General features: G+C 45.1%; 1 protein-coding gene across 1 annotated transcript in view; it reads left to right on the forward strand.

The window, feature by feature from the left end:
• Positions 1–15,418, forward strand: part of FRY (FRY microtubule binding protein) — a 246,576-nt gene that overhangs the window by 195,431 nt on the left and 35,727 nt on the right. Inside the window, 8 exon segments of the mRNA XM_021065177.1 lie at positions 230–324; positions 1,824–2,431; positions 3,319–3,416; positions 3,771–3,941; positions 6,772–6,912; positions 8,958–9,137; positions 11,274–11,435; positions 13,844–13,918. Of these exon segments, the coding sequence (XP_020920836.1) occupies positions 230–324; positions 1,824–2,431; positions 3,319–3,416; positions 3,771–3,941; positions 6,772–6,912; positions 8,958–9,137; positions 11,274–11,435; positions 13,844–13,918 (1,530 nt within the window).

Raw genomic sequence — 15,418 nt, forward strand, 5'->3', positions numbered from 1 at the left:
TCACACCTAGGGAAAATGAATCTTCATCATTATCTGCTACCTCCCAAGCCACTTGAATGTCTTAAGCGGCCTCCAAAATTTGTCGGCTTTGTAAATTCAAGTAGCCATGACTGTCTAGCTTTCAGCGATATGGCTGTTACATGATGAAGTTTGTGTTACCTGAATTTATCGTCAGGAAGTGAACAGTAGTTAGCAGCAGTACAGAATGTTGTCTTTGCGTGTTTGGCAGGGCTATGTGATGGAAGCCCTCCTCACCTTGGAAGCTGCGGTGGATAACCTGTCTGACTGCTTGAAGAACAGCGATCTCTTAACTGTGTTATCTCGGTGAGAATCTGCTTAATGATATTTTGACGTCACATACACTGTGCTGAATATTCGAGAGATGCCTGGACTCTGAGCAAAGTCTAAAGAACAAATCTAGTTTTTGAAGTCTGTTTATGACCCAAGAAAGTATGTGTGACATTTCCTTAAGTTTAAAAAAGAAATAGGAAGTTACCACACACCACACATATATACACAGTATATAAGTATTTTAAAACATCAGAAAGATAGACAATAAATGGTGTTTCTACATAATACAACTGTTCATGATTTTTCATGTCCCATTTCTTTGAGTATTTTTTCAAATTTTATGTAATTGTCCTATGTATTATATTTGTAGAAACAAAGTATTATTTTCAAATGAATGCATTTGAAACTCATGTGATCCATCACTATAAAAACAGTTGGAATAAATGTTGATTTTACTTGAAGAAATTTCTACCTTCCGATCTGCCTTTTTTATTTTCTAATTCCTTTTGCTCTTCCCAGTGTTTAATAACTCACTTTGAATCATTCATGATTTCTTATTCTGTTTGTGTAATTAAACTCATCTTGAAATTGAGTCGGTAATGTTATGTCACATTGGGCCTTGTTTCATTTTTTAGATGAGCGTTTTTATGGATAGGTAATTGTAGTATGATTACTAACATCATGCATATTTATCCATATAAACTTACAGATAAATCTAAATGAGTAAATTTTAGCAAGAATGTTGATAAAGAGTTTTATCTTTTCAGCCTAAAAAAGATTTAGAAGTCATTTTTCAGAAATTTTATAAGTGCAAAAAACTTCTTTGACACAAACATTTACTTTTTTCTTTCTAGGTGTTTCTTTATCTGTTCTTTTTTGCCAGTTAATAGACTATTAACATTTGTACCTATAGGCACACTTTATCTCATAATTATTTCTTACCCAAATTCAAACAAAAAATCAATGAAAGAGCCCTTCCCATTGTGGCAGAAACCAATCCAACTAGTATCCATTAGGATGAGGTGTGATCCCTGGCCTCGGGTTAAGGATCCACCTTTGCCATGAGCTGTGGTGTAGGTTTCAGACATGGCTTGGATCTGGTGTTGCTCTGGCTATGGCATAGGCCAGCAGCTGTAGCTCTGATTCAACCCCTAGCCTGGGAACCTCCATATGCCATGGGTGTGGCCCTAAAAGGCAAAATATAATAGCAATAATAAAGATCAGTAAACTTTACAGCCACCTGCTTATTTCTTAAACTTTTCAATAGGTGGAAGTCAGTATTCACTTTTGTTCTTTGTTGTTGGTGAGGGTTATTCTGGTTTAAATTTGCTTTTCACGGTTTTAGATTTAAGAATAAGGAAACATATTCCTTTCAGTTTAAGAATATGGAAAAAAATGAATAGAAAGTAATACTAGTAATACTTCCAAAGAATGGTTTCCCTCCCTTATTGTTTGTGGGGGGATCTTAAAAGGACTGGCTTTTCACTGAAGCATGTTGACTTCCTGTTGAACTTTTTTATTTTTATACCCAGCTCTTCATCACCAGATTTAAGCTCGAGCACTAAACTAACAGCGAGCAGAAAGAGCACAGGACAGCTTAATGTGAACCCCGGGACAGCCAGCGGCAACACAGCAACTGCAGAGCGGAGCCGGCATCAAAGGAGCTTCTCTGTGCCCAAGAAGTTTGGTGTCATTGACCGATCCTCAGACCCTCCTCGGAGTGCCACCCTGGACAGAATTCAGGCCTGTACCCAGCAAGGCCTCTCCTCGAAAACCAGAAGCTCATCCTCCTTGAAGGACAGCCTCACGGACCCATCACACATAAGCCACCCAACCAACCTGTTGGCCACTATCTTCTGGGTCACTGTGGCCTTGATGGAGTCTGATTTTGAATTTGAATACCTAATGGCCTTAAGGCTCTTGAACAGACTGCTGGCTCACATGCCACTCGATAAAGCTGAGAACCGAGAAAAACTCGAGAAACTCCAGGCGCAGCTCAAGTGGGCGGACTTCTCGGGGCTGCAGCAGCTGCTGCTGAAGGGCTTCACCTCCCTCACCACCACTGACCTGACCCTGCAGCTTTTCAGTTTGCTGACACCAGTGTCCAAAGTATCCATGGTGGATTCATCCCAAGCCATCGGTAACGCCCACATCACTCACTCGCTTAGGTTCTGGCTGTGGCTGGGCTCACGTTTCATGTAATAAGACATTGTGGGCTTAGTGTTTTGAAGGATTCTTCTTCAAAATGGCTCTTTGGGAATAGCTTGTTTTTCTTTCAAAATGCTACCTAAATCTTAACTCTGTATATTGTGGGAGATATTTTTTAAAGCAATAGCATAAAAGAGGCAGGAGTAAACATAAGATAGTGGTCATGGCTTTATGTTTTCCAGATCGAATGACAGACTGCGTTAGTTTATTCCATTGCTCTTGAACAGACAATTTTCTCTTTTTTCTTCACTCTTAAATCTCTTATTTTTCTTAGCCTTTCTTTTCCTCTTGAAAGTTCCCTATGATTTTGAATTAAGCCAAATCAGCAAACAAGATTTTTAATGTCATGGCATGTGGTCCAGAATTCTTCCCGGAGGCTGAAACTTAACCCAGTGGGACTAAGCTACTGCTCATCATTTTAAAGAATCTTTCTGATGAGATGACGAATGCTTAAATTGATTGGCCGCCTGTGTCGTCTCAAAAGTGGTTTTCCTTAAAATACATTTTTGGATAAAAATTTCAAATGAGTGCTTTAGTTCATTGTAATCTGCTTTTAAAAATCTGTGCCAATCATTCTTATTTGTGACAGTCCGTAACAGGACAGCCACTGTACCTGAAACTTAAAAATCTACCTCAGTGTCTCCTTTGATCTGGTGCCACTGAGACTGTATGTTTTTCCTGAATTCTGTGTTCAGATTAAAGCTGCTTCAAGGGATGGGTATACTTCACCTCAGAATAAAATCTGACATATGCCTTCCCTCCGTTAATGGTTACGTTGCGCCATATTCATCTATCTCCATTCTATCTTCTCTAATCCAGGGTTTCCACTGAATGTCTTGTGTCTTCTGCCCCAGCTGATACAGCATTTTGAAAACCCCAATCAGTTCTGTAAGGACGTAGCCGAAAGGATTGCTCAGGTAAGCCTTCTGGTCTCACCCTCAGGCAGATCCATACCAGCCCTGAAGAAGGCCCCTGTTGGACAGAGATCTCCAGGCTCAGACAGGGCAGTGACTTCGACAAAACCCAAAAAGAGTACCTGCTATCACTAGTAACTCACATCTCTGGGTGGCTGATGCACATGGTCATTGCATTACGGACTACCAGGTAGAAGAAATGGGTGAACATTCAATTCCTAGGCACTTCTGCAACTACCCCCCCAAAATGGATCCATCAATTTGCCATAGGCTGCTGGGGCGTAGAGCAAAATTTGCTAACGTGTCTTCCTCTTCATTTGGCTCCTTTATCCCTGATCGACTGTCTTCTTGTAAAAGGTTTGTTTGGAGGAGAAGAACCCCAAACTTTCCAATCTCGCCCACGTCATGACTCTCTACAAAACGCACAGCTACACGAGGGACTGTGCCACGTGGGTGAACGTGGTCTGCCGGTACCTGCATGAAGCCTATGCCGACATCACCTTGAATATGGTTACCTACTTGGCAGAGGTAAGCCCTTCCATTGAGGATAAACTCTGCTATTTCTAGGGGTAAAATACGTCTGTGGAACTGACAAGGGTCCTAACTTCGTTTGCTGATCGCCTGTTACGTATTGTCAGAGCTGTTGCATGGAGTCCTTTAGAATTCGCACAGCAACCCAGCAAGGGAGATATTATTATAATATCTATGTCTGGGGTTCAGCCAGGCTGAGACATTGGCTCTCGGTTTAAGGTGCAGAGATGGCCTTTGAAGGGGGATGTGGCTGCTTCCAAAGCTTAAACGTCTTTTTACTGCCCTGATACCTATCAGCGTATGGCAGAGACAAGGAGACTCTATCCTGATTGTTGTGGGTATTCAAGTCTTACTTAAGGAGTTATTGTGTGGCTTGATATGTTAATGGTTGGTTGCTCTGAACTCATTAACAAAGCATATATTTTGGGGGGAAAAGCAGACTTTTTGGCTTCATCGTTTGTGGTTGTTTTTAAATCCAGGGTGGGGTTTTGTCCTCACACCAGTGTGTCCCTAGCACATTTGTCACAAATCCCTCCTCTGGGAGTTCCCGTCGTGGCTCAGTGGAAACGAATCTGACTAGCATTCTGAGGATGCAGCTTCGATCCCTGGCCTCGATCAGAGGGTTAAGGATCCGGCATTGCCGTGAGCTGTGGTATAGGTCACAGACACGGCTCGGATCCTGTGTGGCTGTGGCTGTGAGATAGGCCAGCGGCAACTGCTCCAATTTGACCCCTAGCCTGGAAACCTCCATTTCCCTAAAAAGACAAAAAAAATAAAAAGAAGAACAAATCCCTACTCTGACTTCTGTATACATTGGTGCTAGAAATACACAGCACATTGGGCGGGTGATGAAATGGATTCTGTTTAGCACCCCCACACCCCAACGGGCCTCCTATCCAAGGTCAGGAAATCCATGAGGCGAGTGATTGATAGCAGTTATTTTATTTTAGCATTTTCCGCATTGCTTTTCCTTTCTGCATAGGCATGCGTGCCTCTTGCCAGGGCTTTTTCGGAAGTGAGGATAGTCCCTTCTGGTTTTTCTTGTAGTTGGCTCACCACTTTAGAGTGCAGATAGGTTAAGAATCGATTGTTTTCTGAAAGCCTCTGCCTAGAAGAAGGTAGCTGCCCCTCCATCAGCAGGATCTTGACTTGCAACACGGATCAGCAACACTGAGCCGTATTCAGACCGTCAGCAGCCAAGGAGGCCTGTGCTCTTTCACACGCCCACCCCTGCCATTGAAAGAACCTCTCTTAAGTGCCACCCTGCTGCTTTTGACCATCACCTTGGTCACATCTGTCCGTGTGAGAGTTGCTAAGCAAGCAGACACATACCTTAGCACACAAGAAGTACCAGAGTAAACAGCCCACATGCCCTGCTTACCAAGGTGGCCAATGCCTGTTTTAAAACAATGGGAAGTGGGAGATGGCAAGGAGGCACGGTTTGTTTGATTCACCAGATGTAAAAGTTTCAAAAAGACAGATGGGATGTGGTCTCTGCATCCGGTGGAATATTGATCAGGCTTAATCAGGAATGAGGTACTGACACCTGCTGCGACGGAGATCAACCTTGAAAACATGCTGGGTGAGGTCAGCCAGACACAAAAGGATGCATATTGTATGATTCCATTTACGTGAAGTACCTGTGTCCTCATGTGTTAACTGATATTTCCTTTGGCTACTTTTGATGTGGGATTTCAGCATTTATTTGAATCATGTCTATTAATGAACAGTAACCTTATTTCATGCTATTGGTCATATCAGCTTTCTCATTGCTTTGCTTCCCTTTTTGAAAATATCATTGATTTTTTTTTCCTGATGATAAAAGTGGTATGTGTTCATGACTAGAAATTTGGAAGGTACAGATAAGTTAAAAAGAGAGAGAAGAAAGATTATCTAAAATAATTATATTACCTAGAAAAAAACACTATGAACACTTTGTTGGTTTGTGTCCCATGTTATTTCTATGTAACACGCATGCATTCCCATCAATGTCAGCATCATCTGTTACGGAGAATTGTCTATCCTCCCTCTTGTCTTCATATTATCTGATCTCCGTCACTGTTTTTAAAAATATCAGTCTACTTACTATGTGATATTTCATCATACAATTTACCACAATGTATGTATCCATGTTGCTAGTGTCTAACATTTAAAGTGCTTACAGAGTTTCTTGTTTTGTGGGGTTTTTTTTTTTTTACCCTTATACATATTGCCTCGATAAAATCTCACGCTAAATTTCCATATTGCTCCCTCGGTTTGGAAAAGTTCCTCAAAGTGCAGCTCCCATTTCAAGTGATATGAACCCTTTCATCAGTCTTGATCACAAGTGCCAGATTATCCAATTTACATTTCCACTGATGTGTGAGAAATCTCCCTGAGGAAGTTCCCTTGGGGTGCAGCTGTGGAGTCGGTTGCAACTGTGCAGGGGTTCAATCCCTGGCCAGGAACGTCTACATGCCACAGGCGTGACCCCTTCCCCTCCCCAAAAAAAAGCCAGATACACCTCTTATGTCCTCACCAATCTATCATCAGTTTCTAATCTTTGCCACTTTGATAACGGATAATGGATCTTTTGTTTCCTTTGTAATTTTCGGTAGTTAGTGGTCTGCGATGCTTTTGAGGTTTCCTTTGTTGTATCCCATCGTGTGACTATTATAGTCCTGTGTTCAGACCCACCTGCATTGCCTTTGGTCGTATGTCTGTTCTCCAGGAGTTAGAACCTTCTCTTCCCTCCTATGGAAATGCTCCGTCGTAAAGGTCCTCGGAGGCCTTGGTGCCGTTGTGTGCAAGTCTGGTGTGAGACTGACTCTGAGCTTTGCCCCCCCAGCTGCTGGAGAAGGGCCTCCCGAGCATGCAGCAGCCCCTCCTGCAGGTCATCTACAGTCTGCTCAGCTACGTGGACCTTTCCGGCGTTCCTGTCAAGCAGTTCAACGTGGAAGTTCTGAAGACCATTGAAAAATATGTGCAAGTGAGTCTCTGAACCAGGATGTTTCCAGCGGGTCGTTCCAGAAAGACCGAGCCTTTGTGTGGAGCTCGTGCTTGGCCACGGGGCTCTGCGGGTGCCAGGCCGTGTGTCCGTTCGTGAGTAGATGCAGCACAGTGAGAGCAGCCAGGCTGGTGGCTGACCACACCCTGAGGGGGCTACCAGGGAGGGAGACAGGACCTGGCCTGGTACATCCCTGGGCCTTCCGAGACAGGACCAGGCCCGGTACGTCTCTGCCTCCTGGACTTCTGGGCCAGATGTTAAAAGCACACTCCTGGCTGGGAGGGGAGGGTCTTGCTTCTGTATAGACTCCTATTTAAAGAAGGCAAAGGAAGAAGTGACTTTCCCATGCCTGGTTCTAGGCCAGCTCTTGCAATTGTGGCGAGTTCCTTTGGAAGTTAAAGTTGTCACTTAGTTGTAACTTAGGTTAAGAACTTGGCAGGCATGTACTTGAAAATACTCTGGGGACAAACATAGTACATTTAGTTTCCAAGTTCAAGGGTAATTAATGTAGGCTTTCTCTGGTTAAACTCATTTGACTAAGCCATACGATTTTTTGGTAATGATTTTTACTTTTTCCGCGATAGCTGGTTTATAAGCCACACAATTGGAAACTTTTTTTTCCATCCGCACTTCACCAGTCACATTACTTGCAGAAATGCCTTAATGCTAAAAATGATTTTCAGGCTTTTTTTTTTTTTTTTCCCATGGCGTTGCTCCAGTAATTGTTGTACCCCATGCTAGGCCTTAACACTTTCTCACTTTACACTCACAAGAGACAGAGGGTCAGTTCACATTCTCTCCGAATCATGTGCCCCAGTTTAAAAAAATAGTCATTGTTTTCTTAGGTCACCCATTCTTAGGCCTGTGGGCCATCCCGCATACTCAGTACCTTCTCTTGGTGGCTAATTTCATATTCAAACCATAACCTTCCCTGGGCAGAATTTAACAATGGAGGAAATGTGTTTTATTTCATGCACTTTTATCTCAAGGCCTAGTTAAAAAGTAACTTTTATCAGCTAGGTTTATTTATGTTCAGTGTTTTTTGTGGGAGAGGTGCCCTGAGTCGGCCTGGGGGATACAAAGATGGTAAAATAAAGTGAGAGTCAACAGGAGGAGAAGGAGTTTGATAAAGCAAGGAGAGGAAGGGCATTCCAGGATGAGGGAATAGCATGAGGAAAGGCACAGAGGCTAAGAGGCCTTGCCTGGTTTGGGGAACTGCAAGAGTAGAGCGGTCGGTGGGGGAATGACCCCCACCCCCTACCCCCCAGGCCTGGCTTAAAGAGCATGGTCTCCACTGTCCACCAGGGGGAGCCCTTGAAGGAGTTCAGGCAGGGAAGTGGCTTGAGCTGAGGAGTTCTAGAAAGATCACTGTGACTGGAGTGGGTCTGATGGACCCAAGGAGAGGCTGCAAGCAGGGAAACCAGTTAAGAGGCCATTGAAATTGTCCAGGCAGAGGGCAGAGAGGATTCAGCTGAGCCAGTGCCGGCAGAAATGGAGAGGGGGGAACATGTTATCAAGAGGGAGGGAAAGAGGGGAGTTTAGAGTGGCCTGGGTCAGGACGGGAGCCAGCTAAGGAGCAAGAGGAGGAGGCCAGGCATCCAGGAGGCCAATGGAGCAGGAAGAGCCAGAGAAGAAGGGGGAGGAAGCCCGGAAGTGAAGGTGGGGGAACCTGGGGAAGGAGCCAGAGGTCAGTAGCGGAAAATGCAGTCGGGTTGTCGGGGGTCGTTGGTTCTTTGTTTTGTTTTGTTTTTCAAGTCGAGGAGATAGATACCTCATGAGCAGAAAGGGTACCTTGTTACTTTAAATGTCTACTTATTTGAATATGGACAAAACCGGCCTTTTTTATTTGCTTGTTTCCCAAATGTAACTTGTCTTATATATAAATCATCTTTCTATGTCGTTGGCCATTTACTTATCGTGGAACGTACTGCACTGCTTTGAATCAGTGGGTTCTGACTGGTCGTAAGAAGTTTGGGTAGCTCGTGGCCCATTGATCTTTTTCAAATGAGATTATTTTTAACCATCAGAGTGTTCACTGGAGGGAAGCTCTGAATATCCTGAAGCTGGTGGTGTCTCGATCTGCCAGCCTGGTTTTGCCTTCCTACCAACACAGTGACCTTTCAAAGATGGAAATACACCGAGTGTGGACGAGTGCTTCCAAGGAATTACCTGGGAAAACTCTGGACTTTCACTTTGATATTTCAGAGGTATGTTAACTATTTCTGTAAGCTTTCGCATGAATATACGGTGCAGGGGTCAAAATTAGTTGCCTGAAGAGGGAGAGACTTACTTTACGGTTATGTCAAAGGAAGCTGTCAAGGCCTAGGTTAGGGTCACTTTTTTAAGAACACGTTGAGTGTCATAGTCCCTGGGGCTCTAATTTGGCAGCTTTTAAAAATAGAAGCTACCTCTGTTATATAAAAATGATTCCCGGAAGTCCCCACGTGGCCCAGAAGATTCCGGATCCGGTGTTGCCGCAGCTGTGGCACAGGTCGCGACTGCATCGTGAGAGCGGCCAAAAAAAAATAGAATCTTCCAAAAAAGATAAGTTTAAAATGGAATGATGTGAAGTATTTTAAACCATGACCTTCCCTCATTCTTTATCTGACAGCTGTCATGTGCTATCTTATATCCGCAACCCTGTTCCCCGAGCTGCAGTCAAACCAGCAAATGGCTGAGATTTCCAGGAATACAGAGTCTGCCTTTATGGTTGCTTCTCCAAGACACATGGCTTTTGAAAACAGTAAAAGTCAAAATTCTTGTCTTGAGAGAGGGGTGGGGAGTGTGGGGGGAAGAACCTATGAACTAAGTAGCCTGGAAGAAAAGAGGACAGAAAAGAGTCAGATGTATCTGCTGGTCCATGAACGAACTTTGGGGAGGCTCGTATTTAACTATTTCATCTAAGATGTAAAAATACACTTGCTTTCCTATCTCTCTACCCCAGGACCCATAATCCCCCCAAAGCAGAAAGTACAGTCTCTCCATTTTGCAGCAGGATCTGTACAGTGTTGGTGCGTGATAGGTGCTTCATAAATATTCCACAACTTCCACAGTACCGCTGAAAGAATTAGTTCACGAAAGGAATAAACTAGATCTGCTTGCATTCATTAGGTAGTAGCCAGATTGGGTCCCCCCCAACCCCCCTGGCCACAGTGTCTCATTGACCTTTCATCATTTCAATACTCAGGGTGAGCTGTTTTGTTGCCATTGGGATATTTAGCATCTATATGATATAGAGATATTGAATCAATGTTTTTCAATTTGTACCCTTTTTTTTTTATATTGCAGGGTGAGCAGGGGGAAGCTTACTCTTTGACTTAAGTTTATTCTCTTTCCAAAAGGTACAGAAAACCTTAGCGATCACCTGCATGCCCGGGAGATCAGCTGCTTCAGAACAATGGGCCTTGAGGACAGGGGGGACAGGGGGAGAATTAAGCCAGTGTCTGCCATCTCTGAATGGAGGCCTAGGAATGGGTCTCTGTGGACACCCCGCTGGGGCTCAAATTTAGGAGACCCTGCACCACTGTCCCCCCTCTCCCCAGGCCACCACACTCCAGGATTCTCAGGAAGTGAAATTTCTGAAATGTTGCCCGAAAACCTGGCCCTGACCGCATTCAGTTAAATAACTGCAAAGATATAAATAGTTTAAAAAAATTTCTAAGTCATTGGAAGTGTGTCAAGATGGGCCATTACAGATTGGGACAAAGGGAAGAAATTTTGGTCTTCTTATAAGAAATTCTTTCAGGAGTTCCCGTTGTGGCTCAACGGAAACAAACCCAACTAGTATCCATGAGGGCCCGAGTTCGATCTCTAGCCTTGCTCAGTGGGTTAAGGATCCGGCATTGCTGTGAGTGGCGGTGTCGGTCACAGAGGCAGCTCGGGTCCCACATGTCTGTGGCTGTGGCGTAGGCCACCAGCTGTAGCTTGGATTCGACCCTTAGCTGGGAACTTCCATATGCCTCGGGTGCAGCCCTCAAAAGCAAAAAGAAAAAGAAAGAAAAGAAAAAAGAAATTCTCTCAAGCTGAAACATGTAAAAATTGCCAATGGGCTTTCCTGCATGTTTTCCCTCTAATTTTTAGTCATTTCTGAAGTGTGTTTAGGAGCAAGCAATTGGATTTATTTTCAGCTGCTAAAGAGGGTGGGAAACCGTTGGAGATGCAACATGGTTGAGACTGTGCATGCGAACATCAGAAAGATGAGCCTCCTTGTACCACGGAACGCCTCTGATCTAAGTGGTCCTCACATAAGCGGCTCTTGGCGGCTGCTGGGGTCGCGCGATCTGTGTGCCCCGGAGGTGGGAACGCGTCGGAGAAACGTGTGCTTTGTGTTCCTGCCTCTGCAGACGCCCATCATCGGAAGGCGATACGATGAACTGCAGAGCTCCGCTGGCCGCGACGGGAAGCCCAGGGCCATGGCCGTCACCCGGAGCACGTCCTCCACCTCGTCGGGCTCCAACTCCAACGTCCTCGTTCCTGTGAGCTGGAAAAGGCCGCAGTATTCTCAGGTACCGTCCCCGAGTTCCAGGGTCGGAAGGCCGCTTGGGGACCTGTTGACCCCCTGGCCGTGTGAGAGGAGACTCCGACCTTCCGCTTTAGACGTGAGCCCTTCAGCGACGAGGTGGTGGCTTTGCTCTTTGAACAGTTCGTGACATCGGGTTGAGATCTGCTGCCTTGTTGCTTCGACTCAGCGGTCCTCCCTCTCGTGAGGCCTGGGCAGTGAAATCTGGTGTCTTTCACACGCTTGAACCCTCTCTGCCGCCCACCCAGATGGGCCCTCTTTTCTGCAAATACACCCTTCGCTCTCCCAACCAGTCTTGGACACCAGGGCCGCCCGCCTGGTGACCACTCTGGCTGCTGTCCTGCGAGCCAGCCTCCGGTCTTGGGCTCCTGCACGCTGAGCCCTGGGGAGCATTGCTGGCACCAAGGTGTCTCGGTGGCCCTGTTATCCCTAGTCACTCTGTGGGTGACCGTATCACAGTGATGATATCACTGGACGTCCTGCCAGGTAAAACCCCTGCATTATTCACGGCTCTTTTGGTGGCTTGTGCCAGACGCCCCGTGTAAAACTAGCCTGCGTGGAAAAGGAATGCATCAACTAACTCCTGCAGGGTGGCTTTCGGCAGAGCCGCTGCCAGGGCACAGAATCCCCGGCCCCTCCCTCTCCTCCCTGTTCCCACCTTTGCTTCCCAAGTCTTGGCCCTGCCTTCCTCTCTGCTGACGTCACTGTCATGCAGACTCAGTGGCACCGGCGACCTCTGGCAGCTCCACCTTTACATGGTCTTGGGCTCTGGGGATGTCAGGACAGGGGCCCTCGCTCCCCCACGTCCACAGCCGTGCCCGTCGAAGGAGTCTTGCAGTATGTATGAGGGGAGGCAAAGCCCCATTTGGTGGGAGAAGAGCTGCTCCCAAGATAAAAAGAGGGACCGCGTTCCCCGAAGACAGAAGTGAGTGCCCTGCAGAGATCAACCCGTCCCGTGTGTGCCCCGCAGGACACAGCCTCATGCTCCTCCTGCTGCCGCTGAATAGAGAAGCTGCCCTGCTTTGCTGGGGCTTTGAAAAAAAGAAGAAAAACGTACAGCCCCATTCCCTGTTCCGTCCTATCGATTCCTTCCCCAAATTGTAAAATGCCCTCTAGAACATAAGGACATAGGTTAGTGAATCTCCTGCCATCTTTCAACATCAAGGCCCTCCTGTCCTTGACCTTGAAATGACACTATCCTGAGTGTCCCGTCTGCAATTTAAAAAGAAGGGTGCAGGGACGCGAGTTCCATGAGGAGGGAAAATCTGTGCTTGATAATGGCCTCCCTGTGGTCTCCATGGTGACTTAAATCAGATTAAAAGGGAAAATATCATTTTCAAGAGATTAGGACGCTTGCTCTAAAAGCAGCTCTGAAGCACAGTAACGTCCTTTAGGTCTGGTTACTCATCCTTCTCACCCTCAATTCACCCATCATACTGGGACCTGATGTATCCATGTCATTAGAAAATGGGGTGGTTCGTAGAAGAATCCCCGGGCTTCAGGGACTGGAAAGTCGAGTTTCCGAAGAAAAACAAAAGGAATCGAATCTGTTTGACTCTAGGAGGACCACACTGAGAAAGCTTGACTGTAGCCTACAAAGAGTTGACATTTTTAATTCTGCAGAAAATAAGCTAGCCTCCCTCTTGAGGCAAATAGATTTGTGTTGTGACATAGTAGAGTTTATTTAGGTGTAACGGAAAGCCTTACTAATGCTGCAAGCTGTCGCCCACGGGAAGAGATGGCCCAGGGGAGTGATGAGTATCTGCCTAAGAGATGAAGGCTTGATTCTCACATCCCCTCCCTTGGGAAAACTTAGATCAGCCCTTGTCCAGGAGAAACATAACCTGAGCCTCATTTTAAAGTTTCTAGGAGTTTCCACTGTGGCTCAGTGGGTTAAGAACCCATTGTAGTCTCCGTAAGGATGTGTGTTCAAACCCTGACCTCTCTCAGTGGGTTAAGGATCTGGCATTGCTGTGGCTATGGTGTAGGCTGGCGGCTGCAGCTCTGATTCCACCTCTAGACTGGGAACCTCCATATGCAACAGGTGTGGCCCTAAAAAGACCAAATCAATAAATAAATATATATTTCTGTGTAATTTTTCTAATAGTCACCTTTTGAAAAAAATAAAACAAAATGGGCAAGAGTCATGTCAATAACATATTTCGGTTAATGTAATATACCTAAAATATTGTTTTTCAACCCAATCAATATTTCATAATTATTGATGAGATATTTTACCTTCTTTTTTCATACCTTCTCTGTGTATTTTCCATCTCCATTCTCACTGGCCCCATTTCAGGTGGGTTAGGCCTGGGTGGCCAGTGGCTGGAGTGTTAGAACAGATTGGATCACAGAACCCCATGATGAAAACCTACCTGTGTGTTTCTTTTCCAGAAGAGGACGAAAGAGAAGTTGGTTCATGTCCTTTCTCTGTGTGGCCAAGAAGTAGGACTAAGCAAAAATCCATCCGTAAGTTCTTTCATGACTCACGCTTCTTTTGGCTGCATTATCCTGTTTATCTTTGGTATGTTTTTGCCTCGGGTCATATAGTTTAGAGGACCCAACTAGGAAGTACGAGTATGGTATCCACCATCCAGTTCAATCTCTAGATTATTTCTCTCCACACTGATTTTTTTCTTTTTTTTTTTTTTTTTAGGGCCATGCCTGTGGCATATGGAAGTTCCCTGTCTAGGAGTCAAATTGGAACTATAGCCGCTGGTCTATGCCACAGCCACAGCAACACCAGATCTGACCCGCATCTGTGACCTACACCACAACTCATGGCAACGCCAGATCCTTAACCCACTGAGTGGGGCCAGAGATCAAAGCCGCATCTTCATGGATGCTAGTCGGGTTCATTTCCACTGAGCCACAGCGGGAACTCCCACACTGATTTTTAATCTCACTTTGTTCAGGAAGTAAAAGATGTCATTGGCTATTTGCTCTGGTTTGTCTGTAAAGCAAAACTCGGTCATTGGAGTTGCCTTGTAGCACAGCAGGTCGAGCATCCAGAATTGTCACTGCAGTGGCTCATATTGCTGCTGTGGCTTGGGTTCATTCCCAGCCCAAGAACTTCCACATGATGTGGGTGTAGCTAAAATTTCTTTTTAATTTTTAAAAATTAAAAACTCAGTTGTTTTCATTTTTTGCTACCTTGGTTTTTTTTTTAAAGTATGCCCAGACTTCCTTAAAATATGTATATATCACTATCTCCTGCATCACCACATATGATACACGCTGCTTTGGGGTATAATTGTACTCTCTGTACACACATCTCTTGCTCCGATATCAATGTTTTACTCTCATGTATGATAAAGGTGAAAATAATGATACACTATCATGGTTTTTTGGGCTATAAACTTCCACTGGGGTTGCAGTTGAAAAAAAAAATGCCATTGGACTTTGGAATAAATGAATAAGTGAAGTATTAGCAGCTCGCTTCTGAAGCTTTTATAAAATTTAGAAAATCCAAATTGTGTGGGTGAGTATATTGTAGCAAAAGCAATTTAAAAAAAATCTCAGCAGTAAAAACTTCACCAGGTATTTTTATTTCATCTGTATCACAGCATCGTTATTCATAACCAAAAAAGAAACTAGCAAACTAAATAACTTCGCCAGCCAAGTGAGGACTAGCACACAATTTCTCTGTAGAGCTACTTTGAAAATTGCAGAATGTATGTACTAAGGCAGCTCACAAGCAGGCGAAGTAGAAGAGACTCATAGATACACGCTAAAGTGCAAATTGCTATTTTCTTATCGCCTGGGAATGTGCCCCAGCCAGCAGTGTGGCCTCCGCTGATGTCACCTTCTGAGCGTTATTGATCAGTGGGTTTGCTGCTGCCCCTGTGACCTCCTTGAGGGCAGAGGGACAAGGAGACAGAGGCAGAGGCAGATGGAGCTGCCCAGCCCTCACGGAAAAGGATCAAAAGCCCTTTGCCTCTGCAGCGCAGCACAACCAGCCAGGGCCCT

This window comes from Sus scrofa, chromosome 11 (assembly GCF_000003025.6).
Source record: "Sus scrofa isolate TJ Tabasco breed Duroc chromosome 11, Sscrofa11.1, whole genome shotgun sequence".
NCBI lineage: Eukaryota > Metazoa > Chordata > Mammalia > Artiodactyla > Suidae > Sus > Sus scrofa.